At 41.6% G+C, this 25643-nt stretch overlaps 3 protein-coding genes across 6 annotated transcripts; 1 reads left to right on the plus strand and 2 right to left on the minus strand.

Moving 5' to 3' along the window:
• The first annotated feature begins 2144 nt into the window (after positions 1-2144).
• On the plus strand, positions 2145-3918 carry LOC140359392 (transcription factor 23-like). Of its 4 annotated transcripts, none has more exons than XM_072444312.1 (5): positions 2145-2397; positions 2571-2755; positions 3008-3127; positions 3330-3482; positions 3573-3917. In XM_072444312.1, exons 2-5 carry the CDS (start codon positions 2639-2641, stop codon positions 3669-3671), a joined length of 489 nt encoding a protein of 162 aa, XP_072300413.1. In that variant the 5' UTR covers positions 2145-2397; positions 2571-2638; the 3' UTR covers positions 3672-3917. The 4 variants fall into 4 exon arrangements, with proteins under 4 accessions (XP_072300413.1, XP_072300405.1, XP_072300422.1 ...); XM_072444304.1 differs by having other exon boundaries at positions 2595-2755; XM_072444321.1 differs by having other exon boundaries at positions 2387-2500; positions 2595-2755; positions 3573-3918.
• A 1065-nt stretch (positions 3919-4983) lies between these two features.
• slc5a6a (solute carrier family 5 member 6a) lies at positions 4984-12492 on the minus strand. Its single transcript, XM_072444076.1, has 16 exons — positions 12313-12492; positions 11473-11694; positions 10220-10285; positions 9934-9985; positions 9792-9859; positions 9559-9713; positions 9311-9451; positions 9078-9207; positions 8879-8967; positions 7755-7867; positions 7594-7661; positions 7406-7492; positions 7161-7333; positions 7001-7104; positions 6792-6913; positions 4984-6564 (listed from the first exon to the last, which is right to left on the minus strand). The coding sequence occupies exons 1-16, from the start codon at positions 12436-12438 to the stop codon at positions 6391-6393; spliced, it is 1890 nt and encodes a 629-aa protein (XP_072300177.1). The 5' UTR covers positions 12439-12492; the 3' UTR covers positions 4984-6390.
• Positions 12493-20981: 8489 nt separating this feature from the next.
• rpl7l1 (ribosomal protein L7-like 1) lies at positions 20982-25272 on the minus strand. Its single transcript, XM_072444261.1, has 6 exons — positions 25206-25272; positions 24326-24434; positions 23806-23969; positions 22367-22504; positions 22186-22295; positions 20982-21472 (listed from the first exon to the last, which is right to left on the minus strand). Exons 1-6 carry the CDS (start codon positions 25217-25219, stop codon positions 21264-21266), a joined length of 744 nt encoding a protein of 247 aa, XP_072300362.1. The 5' UTR covers positions 25220-25272; the 3' UTR covers positions 20982-21263.
• Between the last annotated feature and the right edge of the window lie 371 nt (positions 25273-25643).

The following is a 25643-nucleotide window of genomic DNA, read 5'->3' on the forward strand; positions in this document are numbered from 1 at the left end:
TCCAGCACCAGTTTGAACACCGGTCTGAACACCAGTCTGAACACCGGTCTGAACACCAGTCTGAACACCGGTCCAGCACCAGTCTGAACACCAGTCCAAACTAGCTCAGTTTTTTGTCCCCAACAGACACCCATGTCCCATGGCAACCAACCCTGCAAGTCCAAAACTTTCCTCCATGTAGAAAAAACTAAAGACAATCATAGACCATGCGTAAGTATATAGTACCTGTGGCATTGGCAGGGTGATGCAGGGAGAAACGATACAACGCCACAAGGCCTATGAATAATTGTGTATTTCAAAAATTTATCCTGGACTTTTGTAATATTTTCAAAAATTGAGTCCCATGTGTAATCTTCAAATGTAAAAACGAGAACCCTCTCCCAAATACATTGGAACATTTATTCATGTTTTTACCCATGGAAACACGTTTTCAAGTATTCAAGTATTTATTTCCATCCAGTGTTGAACTCTTTTCCACAGTTGATCTTGTCTTGATGTGAGAGAGTGACCGCTGCACAAAGCCTTCTCCAGCTCGTCACAAACACTCTCACTTCAGATCTGGAGCACATTAGTTTCTGCTTCTCTTTAGATGTTTTCTCTGCTTGATGCTAATGAGTTGACCTTTCTCAAGCACACATATTTTCCATGACCATGGGATTTGTCTCTCCACATAGTTGTTTCAGAAATGAGAAGCCACTCACTGCATCAGATGGGTTTAAATACTGAGCTGTAGCTGAAAGCTCATGCAGCAATTTCTTACATCAGACACTTGCCTTTAAAATAACTCTCTCTTGAAGATATTTCCATAAATGACCATGACCTTCCATATCATTTTTTTTCTTGACAGATGCCAAATAATCCTTAACGTTCTGATGTGTTTTACACTTCTGCAGGCTGTTGCTTCAACCCTACACTAGGTGGCTCACCAAGCTTTTTGCAAGTCACAAGATGGTTTATATGGCACTAACATGTCCAAGATGTACTTTGATGCTAGGCCATGGAGAGACTTGTACACAAGCAGAGCTGCTTTAAAGTATATTCTCTGAGCCACAGGAGCCAGTGCAGAGACCTGAGAACAGGACTAATGTGATGGTACTTCCTGGTTCTAGTCAGGACCCGAGCAGCAGCGTTCTGGATGTACTGCAGCTGTTTTACAGCTCGTTTGGAGAGGCCAGTGAGCAGGCCGTTACAGTAGTCTAAACCAGTGGTTCTCAACCTGGGGGGTCGTGAAATGATCTCAAGGGGTCCTGGGGGGTCAGGGCGAATATAGAAATGTATGGCAGTCCTAAATATGGCTTGACACCCTTCAAATGCTGTGGTGAATGTAGTTTACTGTTTGCCGGCCTTCCAAATTAAATTATCCAGGCCTATCTATGAAAACGAAATCAATCAATAGAAACAAGGCTATACTACAGCCTATTGTTTGTGTTTGTGGGTTATAAATGCCAACGGTTGTTATTATGGGGGTTGCAGCAGAAAATGAGATGAAATTGAGACCTACCAGCGAGAAATGCATGGATAGATCAAATAAAATCAAAAGGACACTATACTATTGATTTTGGCAGTGTTTTTCACATGATAAAAAGCTGCTGATGTTATTGATTTGATGTGGCTGTTAAAGTTCAAGTCTGGCTCCATTATTTGCCCCAGTTTTCTAACTTTGTTTGTAGGTTTTAGAGCGAGACTCTGGAGGTGACCGCTAACACTTTCTCTTTGTTTCTGTGGGCCAAAGACGATGATTTCAGTCTTGTCTGAGTTCAGCTGGAGACAGTAGTTTTCAGTGACAGTGAATCTACTGGTCCATATTCACCTGCCGACAGTGAAACTTAGACCTGAGTGTCGTCTGCATGATTGTGAGAGGACACAATATTGCTGCGTATCAACTGACCAAATGGCAGCATGTAGAGTTTGAACAGAAGGGGTCCCAGGACTGACCTTGGGGCACCCCACAGGTCAAGGCCATGTTATCTGAGACCGTTACCAATCTGGACAAACTATTTAATAAGTATATCATATATATATATATTCTTACAGCATTAAAGATGTATGACTTTAAGAAAGTTGTGACTTAGCCCAGATGTTTGTAAGAATGTTATTTATGTCATTATTATAAAAAAAAAAATGTTTTCAAACAGTATTTGACTCACATGATCATTATCTCATTTCAAGGACAGTTGCATCTATTTAGTGCCTCAGTGTCGCACTGCCCCAAAATGTTCTATTCCCACTTGGTCCAGATGTTCGCTGAGCTACATGTTTCCCAAGCCCCCCCAGTGCCCCGAGACTACCCCCCTTCAGGCCGACTTGCTGTTTGCTCCTCTTGGCAGCCGTGCAGCCAGGGAGGATGGGGACGCCGGCACAGGGAGATAAGGACCCCTCATTACCTCACCCGATAAGGTAACATTCACAGACACAGGCAGATGGGCTCTGCAGATGCACGTGGGCGCACTGTGATCAGGAGCTACTCAGCTAAATTATATTAACTTTACATTTGGAAAAGGTAGTTTGTCTTTCAGCATAACAAATCACAACTCCTCTCCAGTCTAATATCTGAAACATGCACTCTTCAGACTAAGGGATATAAAACTTGTCAGGTTCAAGGCCGTGGTGATCTGGAGCCAGCACTTGGAGAGCACGGATGGCGGTGAGTCCTCTGGAAGCGCTCATGTCTGTGCAGCACCGACTCAACTGTACCATGGATCCACAGAGGCAAGAGAGTGCACACAGCAGCCCGGCTCCGCGCCTCAAGACACGGGTGAGCTACCACTCTTACAACATGGACATTTCATGGGTCACATGAAGGGGCATGTGAAACGTACCCACACAGAATTAAACATATTGAAATGTATTATTGCTTATATTATTACTTACATTCATGTTATCTAACTATAGGCTAAAATGATGAGTTTTCATATTTTGATTTGACATTGTGATTGTTGGTCGGTTCTGTACCATCACATAGTCTGTACACGTGAAATTTGTCCCTGAAGTCTCTGTGCCTCTTCAGCAGGGGCAGTCCAGCTCAGTGCCTCTGCTTCGGGCCCAGAGAAGTCAGCACTCTCCAGAAAATGCAGCCCGTGAAAGGAGCCGTGTGCGGAATCTCAGACAAGCCTTCCATAGCCTGCAGGTCATGCATTACTCTATTGGGACAGACAGCGTACAAAGAAAATCTCTTTTGGGTCACACATAAACACTAAACCACATTTGTGTATACAACAGACCGTTGATATTATATTAAGATTGTTTGTTTGACATGTTAGCAGTAAAATACATGACAGTTGGACATAAATAAAGCCCAGTTCACTTGTAAACACACATTGTTTCCACAGGCAGCTCTTCCGTCTGTGCCTCCAGACACCAAGCTCTCCAAACTCGACGTTCTGCTTCTTGCTACCAACTACATTGGTTATCTGACAGAGACCCTGGACCGGGAGGGGACCCAGCTGCCCTCGCGTTCGGGGGGATCCTTTCATCCAGTGAAGGTATGAAACCACCTGTCTTTTTTGCTTTATGGTTTCGTACGCACACATGTACAGTACCAGTTCAGTGGTCACCTGGTGTCTCTCTCACAGAAGTGGCCCATGCGCTCCCTGCTGTTCTGTGGCAGTGTGGGGGATCTGCTCTCTCAGGATGCCCCAGGGGCCCCGGCCTTAGAGGCAGACAAAGAGTGACGTAACCATCACATCACACCATCTAGCAATCATATGTGGCCCGCGTTATCATGATAAAGACCTTTGAAATACTAATGGTTTGTTATCTTGTCCTGTCCTTTGGTTTATCTACATCTGAACATCAAGTCTACATAAGAACAGGAGCTTTGTGTCATGGTAACATAAGGTTTTGTGTATATTTTGTGTCAATATTCTTCATGAACTTTCCTGTACTGTTTAAAACCTGCACGCCACAAATCACTGTATGCAAGAGCACCATGTAACCATTTTGTGTGATTTAGTTAAGAATATGTTCAATGTCATTATTTATTCGTGCAGATCACTTTTTGCATTCTTGTCTAATAAAGAAAAGTGTAAAGAAGACTGTGTTCTTATAAGAAGACATCTGCTCGTCTGCATGAAACTGGTGCAGTATTGACTGTGTAATGTAGATGAACTTGGGAGATAAACTTTGTATTTTCATCACTCTGCTACACCTTAAAAGAGTAAAACACTTGATAAGGAATTTATAAGCACAGACTAGACAATGTTGCTTACTGGCAGCAAATGGATCTCTGCTCTTCCAGAACAAATCCAAGGTTATCCCCATAAATAAAAGCAGAAGGGTTATTTGCTGTACTGAACTCTGACTCATTTTGAGTTGTTGGACTAGTTAGTGGAGGTTGTAAAAGGACAAGGGACATGTTTTTTTTTTAATCTTTTTATAAACAAGTAGAACATATTTATCACAGAAAAAGTTGAATTGATGGTCATTATTTGAAACTGTCCTTTGGGCTTTGTAACTTTAAATTACAATTCTAATTAAAATCCCGCGGTGCCAAATATCTAAAGTGAAATCTGGATAAAATGTTTGTGTTCGAAGATTGAAATGGGCGATTGATGACTGTGATGTGTTTATATTCCTCCTCCTGTTTGATGAAGTGGAAGAGAGCATCTGCATACTTGCACTATCTGCGCTCATTACAGAGAACACAGGGCCGATTTATGGTGCGCCTCCACACTCCCTGTGCATTCTGGAGCATCGCCCCAGCTCGCACTGCCCTCACCCACACTAACACTTCCAAGTACAGCGGCTGAGAAAAACCTTTAGTCAAGTCACGCTTGAGCGGCCATTCTGTTCCCTGTGGCGGCCATTCTGCGCCAATGGCTTGTCTGGACAACACCGCGCCGCTCAAGAGTCAGTGTCACATTCAGAAGACATTTGATCAAGCGTGCTCGTGTTACTATATTACACCTTTTAATCATCACACTTCTGAAGGCGGGTTGGAATAAGTGAAACAAGAGCAGGAGTAAAAGACTGAACATGACAATACAATGTTTTAAGTTATTTATTCATTTGTGAACATATAGTTTATGGATAAATCTTATGCTTGAGGTTACCTTCTATTTGCTAAAAGTGGGGCAACAAGAGCAGCATTGTGACATTTAGTGTAAAAATACACACAAACCCATTCAAGTCAGTTCTAATATCAGTCATTGTAGGTTTCCTGGAGACACCATTTTTTTACCATCATGACATAAAATAGACATATTATTTTCCACATACAAGAAAATAAACACTTAATGATCCACATCTGGCCCATTTCCACAAGAAGAATATCGGTTTAATAACGTTTTGGAATGCAGTTCAAGGGAATTCTTGGTTATGACAAAAATAAATACAGCAAATATTGTTTAAACAAATAGTTTGAAACAATATTGACAAGTGCTGGAAATTACTAAGTGTGACATTATTACAAATTGTAAAATAAGTATAATGATTAAAAATACTGATGAAAAATAATAGTTACACTAAACATCAAATAATTGCACTGAACAGTCAAGTCTTTATGAAAGTGGGGCTTCCCCTGTGCATTAACACGTATGCATCATATAGGCTTCTCAACAGAACTCTAAAGGTTACAGTTGTGCTGGGATCATGTGCAGGTTTGATAAGGCACACACTTCAAGTAATTTCAGGTCAGAAAGATGAAGTGACGAGGTGAGGGGTGAAACCATGAAAGGATCAGCAGTCAGAATATGGGATCACATGAGCTGATGGAGGACAAATATAGAAAAATACAAAGTATCCCATTTCTACTTCATATTCACCAAAGGCTTCATGGTTCTGGTATACAAAATCATATTCCAACTAGGAAAAAATATATAATAAAATAGCAAATGTATCATATAAAAATACATAGGCCAATTTGTAAAATGCAAAAGAATATGAATCATATTCTTTGTGCTTTGGATAGTTTGAGGTATTTGGGGTCAGAACAAGAACAGGAAGCTGCTGCTTCATGTTTCTTGAACAGTGATTGGTATAAAAACAGCAAAATTCATGTAGACATCGACTTAAGAGTCCCAAACATACAGGCACAACATTGGTTCACAAGAATCCTCTGATTCCAAAAACAGTGAGCTATTACTGGCACAGTGCAGGGGACGACAGCATGATGACTCTGTCCTTCAGGACATTAGGGCAGATCAGTACATAGTCACATCTTGAAACAAAACCTTCAGTCTTCATTAGCAGTCATGCCCAAAACAGAAAAAAATAATCTTTATTTGGAGAAGCCACTGGAATGTAATTCTTTGTGCACATCATTTTAAACAATAAAATAGGACAATCACATAAAAAAAATCAAGAATAGTGTTTCACAAATATTACTTTTTACTCTGCTGGGTGGACAAAATCACCTCATACTTGTTTGGTTAAAGTGTGGTCAGATTATCGTCAGAGTGCTGTCTCCTGGAGAGAGTGTTCCACTACAGGCACCAGGCTGCGGTGCTTCGCTTTGTCACTAGAGAGCGCCCCGGTGGTCTCCAGTTCAGCCTCTGAGTCCTCTTTAAACAAGACAGATCCATTGGGGGTCTCCACAGTCTTACGATAAGAACTTCTCTCTCGAAGCTGCTCACAAATATCAGACAGTGCCATGTGTTTAATATGTTTGGTTAAGTTCATTTTATAACTCTATGTTATTGTTATAACCATTTTGAGTGACTTTTAGAGCTCTATGTGGGGTGAAACACCTTCTGTTTAAGGGTTGATCAGGAATACAATGCAATTAGCAGCAGAAAAATATTCTATACATATATTACATATATTTATTTTGATACATATATTTGCATATATACCTTTGGTGCCAGAGAGGTCTTGCAGCATAACTTCTCTTTGTATCGCTCAGGCAGGAAAAACAGGAGCGTCCCCAGAACCGGGAACACGGTGCCAGGGGTGAGCTCGCTCTCCTTCATAGGTCCTGGACATACATGAGGGCACATACACATCTGACTGCATAGATTTGGACAATTCTCTGTTTAGATGATAACAAGGACGTTAAGAGTACCTGTTAGCAAGCTGACCAGCAGTCCCACAATAACTACAGTAGTGGAGTTATGAGCACTATACCACATGTAAGACAAGGAGTAGAGTGCCTCCACACCTGTTGGTCTGAACATTATCTGGTTAGTTAGAAGACACTTTTTCAGACAAGCGCAATGTGTTACCTGGGCTTGGGAGACGTAATGTTCAAAAAAGGCATCATTGTTGCGTTTTCAAAAACAGGAGTCATGGTGGTGTTCAGGAGTGGTATGTTGGAGCTGGGCATACGCATCACAAAACTGCCAATGCCAACCCAAAAAGCCATAGCAAGCCCAGTGATCAGTCCAACGACTGCACCCTGCAGACAGACAGCATCATCAACATTAAAACTGATGTCCATGATAAGCACAGACATCTCAGATTGACTTACAGTGGAGTTGGCCCAAGGAAAGAACATGCCCAGACAAAATAAACCCAGCAAAGGACCGCCAACCATCCCAAAGATACTGAAGGCAGCCTAAGGACATACACACAATTTAAAGGTTATTAATTAAGCCTTATTTTGTTGTGAAAACTATATACTGCATGATGAGGATAGGGTGGGGTTAGTAGGTATACCTGCAGCACTGATCCCATTAAGGAGGCGACATAGGCCATGGCCAAACACACAAGACCGTAAGCTAATGCTGTAGACAAGAATCAACACAACATGTATGAATGTCTCCTGCAGGTATGTACAGACATGTTTATGTTATGCATTATGTGTTCAGTGGTCATACCAAGTCCTTTGGACAACAGTGTGGCTCGTGATTCAGCCATGGATGGGAAATAAGGTTTTATGAGGTCCTCCATAGTTACGGTGGCCAAAGAGTTGAACGCTGACGATATAGTGCTGCAAGAAACAAATCTCTAGTTATAAATCTCTAGTTATAAATCTCTTGTTGTATATTCATTGCTGGAAATAAGACTGAAGAAATTGTGGATTGGTTCAAATTGGCCGTGTTTCACACAGCAACAAGTTGTTACCTGTCTTTAGAAGACATCTCCTATTTATGTTGCATATCAAGACAAATAATCGCAATATTTGTATGTTCACAAACTCATGAGAAGCCATCTTGTACGGTTGATTTGTTAAAAATCAATAAGTAGTGCAGTGAAAGTTGAGGAGTGTTCCTCTGCTCCAGTGATGACTGGAGTGTTCCTCTCCTCACCTGCTGGATGACCTCTGCTACACTATATGAGACTCCAGCCCCTGTCTTGAGTGTTTCTGGCTCCAGTCTCTAACTGCAAATAGATGCACTTCAGTCCTGGTCCATCTACAACCTGTTTGTCCTGTCTTAGTCCTGGCTTCGTCCCGGTTTAGTCCTGTCTTCGTCCCGGTTTAGTCCTGGCTTCGTCCCGGTTTAGTCCTGTCTTAGTCCTGGCTTCGTCCTGGTTTAGTCCTGTCTTAGTCCTGGCTTTGTCCCACTTTAGTCCTGTCTTAGTCCTGTCTTAGTCCTGTCTTAGTCCTGGCTTTGTCCCGGTTTAGTCCTGTCTTAGTCCTGGCTTCGTCCATGTAGATCCTGTCCATCCTGGCTTAGTCCCAAACAGTCTGTGGGAGTAGGATCTCTCCTTCACTGTGGTTCTCCTCAAACTTTCTACTTTTTCTCACTGGGTGTTTGTAGTTCTTCCTCGCTGTGAAGGAAGGTCCGGGAGGAGGCGGCTTTGGGACTGTTCTCCATTTGCTTATTTGCTCTGAAAGTTGGTTAATCTGCTTCTCTATTATTGACCAATGACTGTTTCATTGTTTGATTTTGATACTTTCTGTTGGTTTAATCAACAATGTTGTGCTGCACTGCGAGGCAACTGCTGATGTAATATTGGACTTTACAAAAATCCATTTAATAGAATTGAATCCTCTCACCTGAGGGCTCCACTGAAAAGACAGGCCACAAAGAGTCCAGAAAGGCCAGGCAGATCCTTAAAGACATCCATGACAAAGTACAGCACCATCTAGACACACAAGCACATACACTAAACTACCTTTGCCTCTATTACCGCTAAAAAAATTAAATGGAAGGGAGTGAACTGATAAACAGCCCCAAGAAACCTCAGTGCTTTACCTGGTCATTTGTTTTAACATAACCTTTGTCCAGCGGGCTATCTTCTCCATAACGAGCAAACATAACTAGTCCCATCAAACAGCCCATACAGAGGACAATCTGTTGACATGGAAAGACTACATAGCATGACCTGAAGAGGTCACAAAGGGAAGACATTGGACATTGTTAAATGAAAATGACAGAAAACTTGTTGAAAGTGAATTAATTAATGAAAATCAAGTTGCAAAACATACATGACTGCTTCTTTCTCAGAGCGAGCGCTAAGGTATCGCTGAACTTGAGCCTGATTGACTCCATATAAAGCCAGCATCAAAAACACTCCACCCACAGACAATGTCCAGAATGTGTGCCGCTCCAGAGGGTCCGGGTTCAGGCTACACAAAGCAGTTAAAGACACACCATTGGCAAAGTGTATATTATAAAAGAACATGAAGCGTCTGAACTCTGAAGTGAAAGAAATGAAATACTTAAAATGACCCACTCAAGTCCAGCAATGCGGCTGCCGTTCATCGCCTTGTCCCACACTTCACTTATGCCCCCAGCTTGACTGGCCCCCACCACGATGACTGCCAACTGCCCAGCAAACATCACCACGGTCTGGAACACGTCGGTCCAGATCACGGCCTTCAGCCCCCCCTGTCACACAAAAACAGTTAAATACAATAACATGTGGCCCAGTCACATCATTAAAACACACAACATGTGCAATTCTACCAGTGCAGTGTACACAGTGCACACCAGTCCCATTGCCAGCACTGCTCCCCAAAGGTCAAAACCAGTCACTACAAAAAGAAATCTGTGTTACTCCAGTATAAAAAGTTATGCAGAAAATTATTTGAAAATGAGTATATTATACCTGCATTAAGGGCCAAGGCTGGAGCATAAAGGACGACACCCATGTAAATGACCTGCAGAAAAGACCACGCCTTCAAAGTTAAAAGAGTCTGGAACTTATTCTCAAGAAACACAATTCTACAAATTTCACAGTCATAACACGTTTAACACAAGTAGATATGAAAAGGAAACAGAAGTATATCAACGAAATATGAAAAGAGAAATTGCTGTGAACAATTTAAATCTCTAAACTTGAAAAGTGTGTTCTTTTTATCTAAATAGATAAACTAAGAATGTTAAGAATTTACCATCTGGAAGATGAAGGTGACAGTTCCGCACACTCGCACTGTTTTGTTGAAGCGCAGTTCTAAATACTGTAAAGTGAGAAAAAACAAGGGTTGAAACAAGGTGTGGCCCATGGTATAATCTCAGAGTTTATTTTTCCATATTATATCATTTTATCAATCAGGTTTAGTCTGGTCACTCCTGCTGTCCAGATGTTACCCAGAGGAAGTAGTGCAGTATCTGAATGTGCCCCACATCACACTGCTTAGCTGAACAACCATTCAACATTACAACATTTTTAGGCTTTAATGTGATGAGTTTATTATAGCTTTACAAGCTTGAATTGATTGAAAAAAGAAATGTTAAACTTATGCATGAAGCCATTTGCTTTTAAAAGGTGAATAATAACCAAACCTCAGACAATCAAAAGCTAATCAGCTCGAGTCTAATCTCATCTGGGTTAACCTAACCTACTGAGACTACTGTATACCACAAGACACACTTTCAGATGACCTTCTGTTTCACTCAAGACACAACATCATATTGCATGGAACACAGGAGATGGGGACTTGACAATTACGCCTGGAAACACGCTTATTGTTGATGTGCACGTCGGGAAACACTACTGGAGATCCCCAATCGTACAGAGTCTGTTGTTGCATACAGTGGCTTGCAAAAGTGTCCGTACTTCTAGATCTTTTTCACATTTTGTCACGTCACAGCCACAAGATATGGCCGTCCACCAAAACTTACAGGCCGAACAGTTTCAACTTTACAAAATAAAGCCAGAGCTACAATGGAATGGTTTAAAACAAAACATCTTCATGTATTAGAACGGCTCAGTCAAAGTCCAGAATTAAATCCAATCGAGACTCTGTGGCAAGATCTGAAAACTGCTGTTCACAGACGCTCTCCATCAAATCTGACTGAGTTTGAGCTGAGAAGAATGATGGGCAACTGAATACTTTTTACCGCTGCACTTTTTACTTTTCTTTTCTTTTTTAATCTAGAAATCATGTATAAATTCCTTTCACTTCACAACTGTCGTTTTGTGTTGCTCTTTCAAAAAAATACCAATAGAATTATTTAAGTTTGTGTTTGTGACTTGACAAACATACCGTTGTAAACAGAGTACGACAAAGGTAGGAGAGGCTTTCATTTTAGATCTAGTCCCTCCACATATGCTATTGTTTTGGTCTAAATGCAGGCTAGAGCAAATAACTGACAATAATCGGACAATCATGTACTAGGTAAAGACAACTGTAACTCAGTTTACCTCATAGGCACTTGAGAGGCGCAGTCTGTAGAACACAGGAATGAACACATGAGCAGGAATGAGAAGGCCCAAAAAGTAGGAGCAACCTAGGAACCAGTACTGCGTCCCAAAGGTGTAGATCTCTGATGGAGCTCCCAAAATGGCCACTGCAGACTGGAAGGTGGCCAGAAGGGACAGCGACACAGGCAGGCAGCTCATGGACCGGTCAGCCATCAGGAACTCCTATGACACAACAGACTGAATTAGCACACAAAGCTGACAAATGTGTTTCTGAAACATTATGCAATTCAGGAAAGTGTAGAATACACTGGCCGATCTTACAGATCTGAAAGTAATCTGTATTAAAAAGAATTGGCCAGTAGAATGATCTCATCTAAAACCCAATATGAGTTCAATCTGGAGATAAATGGATGCGGTGAGGCAAATCAATGCATGAGGAAGACAAAAACCTGCTTCTGCCCTTAGAATGCAGCAAGGAATAACTAAATAGGACTAGACACTGGTTGTGGTTAAGACTGACGTATCCTCTGCTAAAGATGGCAGAATGCTGACCAGAGAAGTTTAAAACATGTTGGCTGAGCGGTGATGGGCTGGGCCTATGCGCTTTAGGTCCATAGGTGACTCTGGAGCAAATGAGGGAAGGAATCTTCCAGCTTGAACCTTCACTAAGCTCCAGTTTAGGAATTATGCTCTCCCTGTATCCCTGTTCTTATAAAAAATATGTCTTTGGAAAAGGAAAAGCTGGTTGAAGGCTTTATGTGTGTGTGAGGTGATGAATGTGTAATGTGTGTAATCAAGGTGACTGTCTCTGGGCTGAAAACATCACATAAAATAGCTTACCTGTGTTGTGCGCTGACGACCTCCAGAGAAGGCATAAAAAAGACCGATACCAGCCGAGGCCACCAGCAACAAAGCAAAGATGACATAGTCGGCTGTGGTAAAGTGCATCCGGACCACATCCCCCATGCTGAGGCGTCTGAGGGTCACAAGATCCGTGGAAGTGCCTGACCCATAAGTGACCTGAGGAGTGAGGACATACAGCAAATCACATCAGACCTAAAGGTTGTTGTTCCTGTAACATTTAGCAGGTGCATCACATGCTCCTGCTAGTACATACATGATGAGCACATACATGATGAGCCCATACATGATGAGCACATACATGATGAGCCCATACATGATGAGCCCATACATGATGAGCCCATACATGATGAGCACATACATGATGAGCACATACATGATGAGCCCATACATGATGAGCACATACATGATGAGCACATACATGATGAGCACATACATGATGAGCACATACATGATGAGCACATACATGATGAGCACATACATGATGAGCACATACATGATGAGCACATACATGATGAGCCCATACATGATGAGCCCATACATGATGAGCCCATACATGATGAGCACATACATGATGAGCACATACATGATGAGCCCATACATGATGAGCACATACATGATGAGCCCATACATGATGAGCACATACATGATGAGCACATACATGATGAACACATACATGATGAGCACATACATGATGAGCCCATACATGATGAGCCCATACATGATGAGCACATACATGATGAGCACATACATGATGAGCACATACATGATGAGCCCATACATGATGAGCCCATACATGATGAGCACATACATGATGAGCACATACATGATGAGCCCATACATGATGAGCACATACATGATGAGCACATACATGATGAGCACATACATGATGAGCCCATACATGATGAACACATACATGATGAGCACATACATGATGAGCACATACATGATGAGCACATACATGATGAGCCCATACATGATGAGCACATACATGATGAGCACATACATGATGAGCACATACATGATGAGCACATACATGATGAGCACATACATGATGAACACATACATGATGAGCACATACATGATGAGCACATACATGATGAGCACATACATGATGAGCCCATACATGATGAGGCCATACATGATGAGCACATACATGATGAGCACATACATGATGAGCACATACATGATGAGCCCATACATGATGAGCACATACATGATGAGCACATACATGATGAGCACATACATGATGAGCCCATACATGATGAGCACATACATGATGAGCACATACATGATGAGCACATACATGATGAACACATACATGATGAGCACATACATGATGAGCCCATACATGATGAGGCCATACATGATGAGCACATACATGATGAGCCCATACATGATGAGCACATACATGATGAACACATACATGATGAACACATACATGATGAGCACATACATGATGAGCACATACATGATGAGCACATACATGATGAGCCCATACATGATGAGCACATACATGATGAACACATACATGATGAGCACATACATGATGAGCACATACATGATGAGCCCATACATGATGAGCACATACATGATGAGCACATACATGATGAGCCCATACATGATGAGCCCATACATGATGAGCACATACATGATGAACACATACATGATGAGCCCATACATGATGAGCACATACATGATGAGCCCATACATGATGAGCACATACATGATGAGCACATACATGATGAGCACATACATGATGAGCACATACATGATGGGCACATACATGATGAGCACATCCATGATCAGGCCTCTGGGCCAGAGCTGCACAACACACCACAGTAACAACATTTATAGTGGCACAAAAAATCCCCAACACTGTTTCAATAAATTTAGTCTATTTTACAATAAAATAACTACTGATTAGATTTTTGTGAGAAATAACAAACAAAATGCTTTACCAAAACTGATTTGAAAAATGATGATAATCATGTTAGAACAAAAATACACATGCACATATCACTATATTGCACAGATTCCTATTGCACTGATATCAATTGATATAAATTGCACTAACCCATACATTGCACTAATTCTTATTGCACATACCTCTTTACTGCACTGACTCTTATAGCACATACATCTTTACTGCACTGACTCTTATAGCACAAACCTCTTTACTGCACTGACTCTTATTGCACAAACCTCTTTACTGCACTGACTCTTATTGCACAAACCTCTTTACTGCACTGACTCTTATTGCACATACCTCTTTACTGCACTGACTCTTATTGCACATACATCTTTACTGCACTGACTCTTATTGCACATACCTCTTCACTGCACTGACTCTTATAGCACATACTTCTTTATTGCACTGACTCTTATAGCACATACCTCTTTACTGCACTGACTCTTATAGCACATACCTCTTTACTGCACTGACTCTTATAGCACATACTTCATTACTGCACTGACTCTTATTGCACATACCTGTTTATTGCACTGACTCTTATTGCACATACCTGTTTATTGCACTGACTCTTATAGCACATACCTCTTTACTGCACTGACTCTTATTGCACATACCTCTTTACTGCACTGACTCTTATTGCACATATCTCTTTACTGCACTGACTCTTATAGAACTAATTCTTATAGCACATACCTCTTTACTGCACTGACTCTTATTGCACATATCTCTTTACTGCACTAACTCTTATAGCACTAATTCTTATAGCACACACCTCTTTATTGCACTCTCTTATTGCACATACCCCTTTACTGCACCGACTCTTATAGCACATACCTATTTATTGCACTGACTCTTATTGCACATACCCCTTTATTGCACTGACTCTTATAGCACATACCTCTTTATTGCACTGACTCTTATAGCACATACCTCTTTATTGCACTGACTTATTGCACACACCTCTTTACTGCACTGACTCTTATTGCACATACCCCTTTATTGCACTGACTCTTATAGCACATACCCCTTTATTGCACTGACTCTTATAGCACATACCTCTTTATTGCACTGACTCTTATAGCACATACCTCTTTATTGCACTGACTTATTGCACACACCTCTTTACTGCACTGACTCTTATTGCACATACCCCTTTATTGCACTGACTCTTATAGCACATACCCCTTTATTGCACTGACTCTTATAGCACATACCTCTTTATTGCACTGACTCTTATTGCACATACCCCTTTATTGCACTGACTCTTATAGCACATACCTCTTTATTGCACTGACTTATTGCACACACCTCTTTACTGCACTGACTCTTATTGCACATACCCCTTTATTGCACTGACTCTTATAGCACATACCTCTTTATTGCACTGACTCTTATTGCACATACCCCTTTATTGCACTGACTCTTATAGCACATACCTCTTTATTGCACTGACTTATTGCACACACCTCTTTACTGCACTGACTCTTATTGCACATACCCCTTTATTGCACTGACTCTTATTGTACATACCCCTTTATTGCACTGACTCTTATAGCACACACCTCTTTATTGCACTCTCTTATTGCACATACCCCTTTACTGCACCGACTCTTATAGCACATACCCCTTTATTGCACTGACTCTTATAGCACATACCCCTTTATTGCACTGACTCTTATTGCACATACCCCTTTATTGCACTGACTCTTATAGCACATACCCCTTTATTGCACTGACTCTTATAGCACATACCCCTTTATTGCACTGACTCTTATAGCACATACCCCTTTATTGCACTGACTCTTATAGCACATACCCCTTTATTGCACTGACTCTTATTGCACATACCCCTTTATTGCACTGACTCTTATAGCACATACCTCTTTACTGCACTAATCTACATTGCACTACTTCCCACACTTCTACATGCCGAGTACAGTCATATGACCTTCAACAATATTATTACAAATGGACATGGAGATAGGAGCTTCTAAGAAATACCCACGGTGTGTAATATTGGTTCAAACCGTCTTGGTCATTGTGTTTTTGTCGTATCCTGTAACGGTTTCTCTCATGTTAAACCCCATTGAAGCTCTCTAAGCTCTTCATAATAATGCACGTGATCAGCTTTACGAGGTACAGTTACTCGGACACTGTCAGCTCGTGTCAGCTAATCTTCTGTTAGTCCCTAAAACTCCTGGGCTATGGAAAAAACTTGTTGCTTTTACTCATTGTTTTAGAAGTAAGAGTCATGGGAAAAAGAGCTAGAGTCAGTTAGTCCCACTAATATATATAAAAGTGTGACGAATACAGCCTGTATCACCAGACATTTAAAAAGATTTTTGTCATGAGGGAAATGCACTAATTTTCCCCATAGAACTGTGTAAAGAAATTAGAAGGACGATGGAGTGAATGGGTTTTTCTGTTCTGCATTCTGATTGGCTAAACAGTCTCTCTGCGTCTTCTCTACCTGTGTGTCAATAACGTTATGGATTAATATGTACACGTACGTAAAACCGCTCGCCAAATTGAAGTTTGCGAGGCCGGTGAGAGCGCGAGTGTGAGCGGCGGGAGAGGCCGGTGAGAGCGGCGCCGCGCGGGAGAGGCCGGTGAGAGCGCGCGTGAGCTTCAATGTTTTATGGAGTATTTCAGGTTTCTACTTCGCGGATTTCGACTCCCGCGGGTTCTTCTTGGAACGTAACCCCCGCGATAAACGAGGGATCACTGTACAGAGTTTTGAGAAATGTGCAGTGAAAGAGTGAGTTTGTGGGATTTCAGCAAACCTTGACAAGGGTTGTCGTCTGCTAATGGAGAAGGCCTGAAAGTACTAAATTAATTTAGACTTTCAAAAATGTTCTTCTTCTTCTATGGTGTTTTATGGTTCTGGTATGTTACATTACCGCCAGACTTTATTCTTTAGAGTTCTTCTATTAAGAGCTTCCTATAAGTTATCTGTCCTTTTCCTCTATATCTACCTGTGTTGCAACAATGAAATTTCCCCATGTGTGGACAATAAAGGAATATCTTATCCTATTCCAGAGCTGACTCTTCCGTATCCAAGTGTTACATTATAACAATAATGCTTATAATAACTAGACGCTGTGCAATGGCAAGAAGCCATTGTGAGTGCGTAATAAATGGCTATATTCTGTACAGTTGCCGTGACGATGATGACACGTCATGACGGTTATGTCACCGATGATGATGTCATGCCATGACGGAGATGTCACTGAGGACCAGCCATAAAACACCAAAGAAGTGGTTTATGACCTGGATTGGTCTCCTGTCCTCGCCCAATCCGAAACGTCTGAGGAATAAAGTCTGGCGGTAATGCAACACTCGGATGCCAACCGCCATAAAACAACAACAACAACAACAACAACAGTAGATGTACGGCTGCCAAGCAACAACAACAATGGAAGTATCAAAGCCTAAAGAATGAAGCCTAAAGAATGAAGCTGTACGGCGGAAGCGCCAAACACCAAAGGAGAGGAAGATGAAGAAGAGTCAGCTTTGGAAGAAACAGCAAGAATCAGACGATGATTATCTACAAAACGAACTTTGAATTAAAATCGGACAAGGAATAAAGTCTGGCGGTAATGCAACACTCGAATGTCAACCGCCATAAAACAACAACAACAACAAGAAATGTGACCTATGATGCGTGTCAAAAAACAGGGGTTCTATAATAATAATAAAGAGTTACAAGAACTAATAGTGACGACCTTATTTGGACTTCTGGTCACGCCCCCACTCACTCGTACTGTTTCGTCATGGAGATCTCTGAAGTCTCACCGACAAACTGCCATGTAAACTAATAGAGAAACATTTAACTTGTCATTCTGAAAAACTACAAGACCAATAAACACCACAATTGATAAAAAGGTATCAAACAACCAAGGACTTCTGAAAAACATGACACAAATCTGATAAAAAGTGCAACCTCTGGAAGTAGAAGTTCTGCCACTCTAAAAGCAACATCTTGCTAGCGTCTTTTAAACAACTTTGACGACAATCCTGAAAAAAACGATAAGACGGAGGAATATCAAAAGCAACAAAAACAATCGCACTGAAGATATCTACAAAAAAGAACCTTCAATGACAAAAATCGGACAAGAAATGCGACAAGTACTGCAACAGAGATAGGAAAAATCACAACTTTTGTGTCGTGGATACACTAAACCCTCAGAGCAGCACGACACCTCTGACCTTTAGATCTGGTGTACAGTGAAGAGCAAAGTTAATTATGGAATACATAAATGCCAAAAAGTGCGCACAATATTTTCAATCGTCAACTTTTCTTATTTTCTTTTGTCAAATGGCCTCATCGTCTCTAGGATCTCTTTAGGTCAGGTTTGGATGCCGCACAGAAGGGATGGAAAAATTAACAAAATATTGAAGGTCATGATATCAATTGGCTTAAAAAAGAACTGCAAAGACAAAGCATGAGCCTCACATTTCTGTAAAAATACCAGATGGGCTAATGTTAATGTAATGCTAATGTTAGGAATAGTGTTTAATAACAAAGTAATATCAATCCGAAGTTCACAAATACAAACTGCCAATCACATTATGTCATTTACATGTCATCCACTCTATTTTATTATCATTATCATTATGTGTTTTAAATTCAAAACATTCAAAAATGTATTTTAACAGAATTTGCGTTGTTTGTCAGTCTACAAGCGCATACCTCATACTGTATTCAGTGTCATGCCCAGATCAATGATCAATGATGAAGAGGATGAGTTGAACTCTGCCCTTTTAACGAGTAAACAGGTTACAACGAGCGTTACAGGTGCAATGAAGAGAAACACAGGTTTCTCTGCAGATGCAAACTCTATCGTGAATGCAGACCAGGGCTGAGTGAGCGGGAGTATCTAGTATATCTAAATACAAATGTTCTGATACAACATTATTTCAATCTAATTTTGATGAATTATTATTATTTGTAATAAAAGGGGCTCCACAGTGAATTTGGGACCCAAAGCAGGATCTTACTTGACTTAAGGGCAGGATCTTACTTGACTTAAGGGCAGGATCTTTCTTGACTTAAGGGCAGGATCTTACTTGACTTAAGGGCAGGATCTTACTTGACTTAAGGGCAGGATCTTACTTGACTTAAGGGCAGGATCTTACTTGACTTAAGGGCAGGATCTTTCTTGACTTAAGGGCAGGATCTTACTTGACTTAAGGGCAGGATCTTACTTGACTTAAGGGCAGGATCTTACTTGACTTATGGACAGGATCTTACTTGACTTATGGACAGGATCTTACTTGACTTAAGGGCAGGATCTTACTTGACTTATGGACAGGATCTTACTTGACTTAAGGGCAGGATCTTTCTTGACTTGCACCAGGTCTTGTTCCGTCACAAGGGACACCAGTGGCTGATGAGAGATGAGGAGACACTTAGGAGTTGAGAGGGAATAGAGACTATACTTTTGGAAAACCGAATAAGCCTTGGGCTGCGGGAGAGGACATTACATGAACACTGCAGACACAGAAGCATACAAATTAAGAAACGGACTTTATGACTTTACACTCTGACCCACGCACGTGTCTTGCTCTAATTATCTACTGTCCGACCGTCTCGTGCAACAATGTGATTCCTCTAGTCCAACTAGACCCACGACACCCTCAAATGATAAGATAACATGTTACATGTTTACATTACCTTTCTGTTCAGGCCCCTCTGTGTCTCACACGCAGTACTACAGTACTACAGTACTCCAGTACACGTTATAACCTCCACTCCGCGGCGGACATGACGCTGCTTCAACGTGCGTCTGTGGCGGAGTCCGAGTTCTACCTATTCGTCTCCTCGTTTCCTCAGCTGTCAAACGAAGCACGAGGCGGAGAGGCAGGCTGATTCCTATTGGCTCACTCTTCTCGGGGTGGGCTTTACGCTGCTTCCTATTGGCTAAACCTCCTCGGTGGGTGGGATTTACCGCTGAAGAGTCTAGGTGACGAGACGAGTGGAGTGCTCCCACCGTACAGCGCGCACATGCGTACAGCGCGCGCGGATACGTTCACCGGGCTCTACGTGGTGGCGTGCGCCCGTCAAGAGCACACAGCGGAGCCCACGGTAAACGCGCACTTCCCCCGGTGTTGTCCAGCAGTATCTAACGCGACACACGCGGCCCTTACGCACGGCCACGTTCACGCGCGGGTTTAGTTTTGCGCTACAACATGCACATGAACCCGTGTTTGGAGGTCAAGTACGGTGCACGAGCGCGAACCACTGACCACTGAAAACTCACCTCAGGCTGAAAACCGGACGCTCTGTGCGGTCACCATCGTAGTGAGCCAATTATACGGCGCCTTCGGTTAATCGATTCTTTTTCACGGGCTCACGGGCAAATGCTCCGTGGTTACCAAGGAGCGTCCCGCACATCTGTCTCTGTGGGTTTTGCCATTTCGTTCGTCATGTCGTCGATTCAAACGCGGAGCTCAGTGCGCATCTGCAGCACTCGGAGCGCGCGCCCCTCCTCGCGCCTGAGTCATCGCCTGGTGATGGTAAACAATAGAATATGCCCCCGATAACACAATGTATGGAGGGTCAACTGTCAGCGAGCGTCTGACGTACTGAAAGGTCTTGTGATGGACAAATGAGACATCTCATCCTGTGCACAAGGGTTTGTAACTGTAATAATAATAGTCACAATCTGGTCTTGTATTTTTTATTTCAAACCATTTTCTTCACACACTCATGACGCAAACACACAAATTGTAGTTATTTTACAACGTAGAAAAGATTCCGTGGTAGTTTTTTTGATCACTACGACTGAATCTTTTTTCTACAATGGAACATTGACCAATGATTACACCCACATGTTATTTTACGATGCATCCTGTCGTACGCTTTTCGTTCAGAACTGGAGATGGGTTTCTGGGTGAGTCTGATCATACATTTCAGTATAAATGGAAGAGTCTGCTGCTGTAGCTGAGCCCTTCAGTTCAGCTGCCTGATGATGCTGTTAATGTCTGCGCTGCGAAATCCGGGCGCGCCGAGGTCTTTGAGAATCCCAGCCTTGTCCCTCGCCGCGTGCCTCGCCACTGACAGTTTGAACGGCTGCAGGAAGTTGTTGGCAGCGCGGAAACCTTTTCCAACAGAGTAGATCTCATGAATCAGGTCCTCCAAACAGATGATGCCATGGTGACCTGGACAGCACAAACAAACAGGTCATTCACTGTAGGACACATTTGATTAGAAAGAGTGTCTGGACTAAACCAGGGCTTCTACATTTTTAGATGTATGTTTTATTTGGTTGGGACAAGCTGTAAACACACCAGACTTTACCCAAGGGCTAACCAGTTACCATAGTTACCACAGAGTCGTCCGCTTTGATGAGCTGCCACGTACACAAACACTGCACACGTTTTGAGCTCATTTTCATTGATTCTGTTGCTTTCTTGGATTCAGTTTGTGTGAAAACATTGCCTGGTTTCAACACTCATCTGTTTGACAGGTGGATCAGCCAATCAGGGAAAAGCTCCTGTTACCCCCATCAACACTAAACATGCTCAATGGTCAAATCTGCTAAAGTAGTCCTGCCCAAGCCGAGCACAAAGATCTGGAAATGGGTCCCCAAGAGAAACAAAGAGTACCTTAACATTAACACACTTTATCTGCAAATGGAAAAGCATCTACAGCCTGTGTCTGTGCAATAGGATCTCTGTGGTTCTCCCCAAGGTTTCTACTTTTCCCGCACAGGGATTTGTGGAGTATTTCCTTGCTGAGAAGGAGGGTCCAAAGACAGGGTTTTTCAAAAATGAATTGGATCCAAGGCAAAAGTAATCAAGGACTAAGTCTAGAATATCAGGACAAGCCTGCAACGTTGACAGAATCCCCTCATGACTTATTGACATCATACCCATGTGTTGTTCAATGAAGGCGTTGTCCGTCAGGGGAATCCTTCTGCGCCCAATCCTCGTCTGTCCCCGCTTCAGAATGAGCTCACGAACCGACTTCAAGTTAGGGAATCTGGTCAAAGAACGCGGTCGTGAGAGGCGAGCGTGTTTTATGTACATTCTGCACAGTTGAAAGGCACTCACCCCCATGCCACGTACGGCTCTACCACCTTCAACATGGCTGCAGAGGTCTTGCCAATTTTAACAAAGGACCCACTGAAGATCTTCCTGATCCTCAACATGTGAATTACCTTCATGACCTTGGCACTCACGCCTTTAATCCTAGAAAAAAAAGGAGGAAAACAAGAACAATATGATATGGATCTTTTGACACAGAAGGAAGGAGGAATATCTCATATAAACATTGTAATTATAATCGTAGTCTGGGATGGATTTTTATTTATTTTTTATAGTTGTAGCTCTGATAGTTCCCTCTGTTTGACAGTTGTTGCATCAAAACTATTCTTGTAAGCAAAGGAAATTGATTAATTGTGACAGCGTATAGACTAGCACAATGTATTTTATAGTTTATGTTACATGTGTTGTCTTGAGGCTTGTCGGGCAAATAATGTGCCAGCTCAAACATCACACTGCACCTACCTCACCCTGTGCCAGGCAACGTTGAATCGTCAGTGTCATTAATCGTAACTGAGCTGGAAATCAGGGTTAGACTAAAAATGTGTAGTTAGGGCTGGGTATTGTAGGTTTCTTTCGATACCAGTACTTTAACAATACCTGCTTTTCGATACGGTTCCTGAACTTTAAAACATACTTGCTCGATATTTATATACCGTATTTTCCGAACTATGAGTCGCACCTTTTTTCATAGTTTTGGCCGGGGTGCGACATATACTTATATCTGATATTATGTTATTTTCACACTTGCAACCGCATTTCATACTCCAGTGCAACTTATACATGTTTTGGCTGGTGCGACTTATACCCCGGTGCGACTTAAAGTCCAGGAAATACAGTAACTAAAAAACAATAGACAAACGCATGATGAATGAGAGCTCACAAGGATTCACAGTGGTTAAGTTTCAGAGTTTGTTTACCAGACTGGATAATATTTAGTTTAGCTTGCAACTTGGTGTGAACTCCGTGTCGTTATACTGGATTATAGAACTATTTATTTTGGCAAAACTCTTTCCTGGACCGAGGGGCACAATGATTGTGGTAAAGTTTGGATCATATTACATTATGCGTTTGGCTTAAACTCCACGCGGACACTACAAACTGTGACTGGATGTGGACTTATTACGAAGCATAACAGACACTTAAGACAGACATAACAGAGACTTTGACATACGCCTTCATACGCCTGGAGCCTTTACTGGTGGATAAAGAAGCCCCTCTGGACCACTGTTTCTTCAGATAAGACGTTTGAATAGGTAGAACTATGATAAAGCGAACCGTTTGTACCATTCGTGTTGTGCAGGGTGCAGTCGTGCACAGGGTCGGCGCGGTTTGTGTGTGTCGTGTTTGTTCATTGATGCAGATATTTAAAGCCAAGGAAGCAAAAGTTGGCACCAAAAGAACTTTATCTTTTCGACTTTTTAGGTGTTTCGGAGCCAGATACTCACTCTCTTATTCTCACAACAAATGCAAGCTTGTTTGTTGTCGGTGGAAGAGCTGTAGCAGGCCGGAGCTCGTTTCTGCGAAGTCGGGTTTCATCACGATGTCTCTTATGGCTGTCTTTTAAAAAGTCTTCCAAACGCTTGAATTTAAGGGGTTTGCCTTTTGAAACCTTAAAGAGAAAGGGAAGTCTTAATGATGCCTCAACACAGATATAAATTAACTGACTGCAGTCTCTTACGAGCACTAAATGCATTTAACTTTAACTTTCTAGTTTTTACTGGTTTGTATTGTACTGTTCCTGGTGATCGTAAATAAGTACTATCACTAATAAATAGTACGGTTTTAGCAAAGTCTCCTCACAGAAATATGTCATAGCTAAATGTTAAACACTTTGTTGTACGTCTTCAAAAAACGTAAAAATAACATACATTTTTTAGAACGATAGAGAGAAAGATGGAAAAGGAGAGAAAGAAAGAGCGTTCTATACAATTAAGATGTATGAATAAAAATCCAGAGTGAACAAACCTTTCTTTTATCGAGCAAAGCGAGTTTGGCCTGTGTTGCTTTGATGGCCTGATACACCTTCCTCTTTTTCAGCAGATATTCTGGAACCAACTTGATGGGTTTTGGAGATCTGTTAAGAGTTAGCGAACAACACAAGAGGCATTGATGTCAACAAATACAATGGCACAAGCAAGTCTCAAGTCTCACTTCTGTGGCCTGATCAAAAATGACCTGAACTCTCCATGACAACCATTAATTTGACGTTATTTCAGCTTGTAGTACATTTGAACAAGAGACGCACAACATCCACATTCGACACAATCATTTCCTATATATAGCAATACAAATATATTCATCCCTTAATAAGGCAGTAGTTAAGACAAAACTAAGACTAAATAAAGAATGTTAAGAAACCGTGCATTTCTCTCAGATGGAGGACACGTTTTAACTCGGGTGACCGCCGATGTTTACAGTTGTTCAGTACTATACAGAATCTGTATCATTAATAAAAAAAAAACATGTACTACAAGTATATTAATATTTGTTAACAGCTGGAGTGTGAAGGAGGAAAACTGAAGAGCAGGAAGAGATGAAGCGCTTTACCGATGAATTCACACGCATTACTAAATCTACCAAATATACAAAATCTATAAAATATACTAAATCTGTAAAAGGCGAGTTTATATTTTGATGTGTTTGGCTGTTACAAACACACTTCTCCTCGCACCAGATTGGGCAGCGGCCGTTACATATTTCTTCTAATCTACATCTTAATTGTGGTAAATTCAGACATTTATGTGATTAAGAGCCACAGTTCTACCGCTGCAGCAGAACAAACGCGCAGAAACTGTTAAAACAAATATAGGATGGTAAAAGATTGGTAAAGTGAACATGCACTTACTCCGTTTCAGCCATAGTTAAAGTCAGTGTGGGCGCAAGATTAGGACGTCATCTTTGTTTATGTTTTGACGGAAGCATCGACGCCGCCTACTGTCTTGGCGGGTGAACTGCACCTTCTCAATCAGCGTAGTTGTAGACTGGACGCTTGTTTCTTAATTACTGTACTACTTAGGTTAGCCGCGGGTGGAGGAGCAGAAATTAAGCTTTAACGAGTCTGGGTTGAACATATAAAACAGGCTCTGACTTAATCTTGCTTCATGGAATATCTCCTATGCAAGGTGTTTATTTTAAATTCATCACCACGGCCCATTAGTGCCCCCAGATGTGAGGTAATCATGTTCGAATAGAATATAGCTTTTACTGTTAACACTTGTAATGTTGATTTATTCTTAATGACAAAAAAGCATTTGACATGACCATGACCAAGTTGTTTGTGTTA

The sequence above is a fragment of the Eucyclogobius newberryi genome, unplaced genomic scaffold (assembly GCF_026437365.1).
Source record: "Eucyclogobius newberryi isolate DKJ021-1_F unplaced genomic scaffold, fEucNew1.0.hap1 SCAF_1, whole genome shotgun sequence".
In the NCBI taxonomy this organism is placed as follows: Eukaryota; Metazoa; Chordata; class Actinopteri; order Gobiiformes; family Gobiidae; genus Eucyclogobius; species Eucyclogobius newberryi.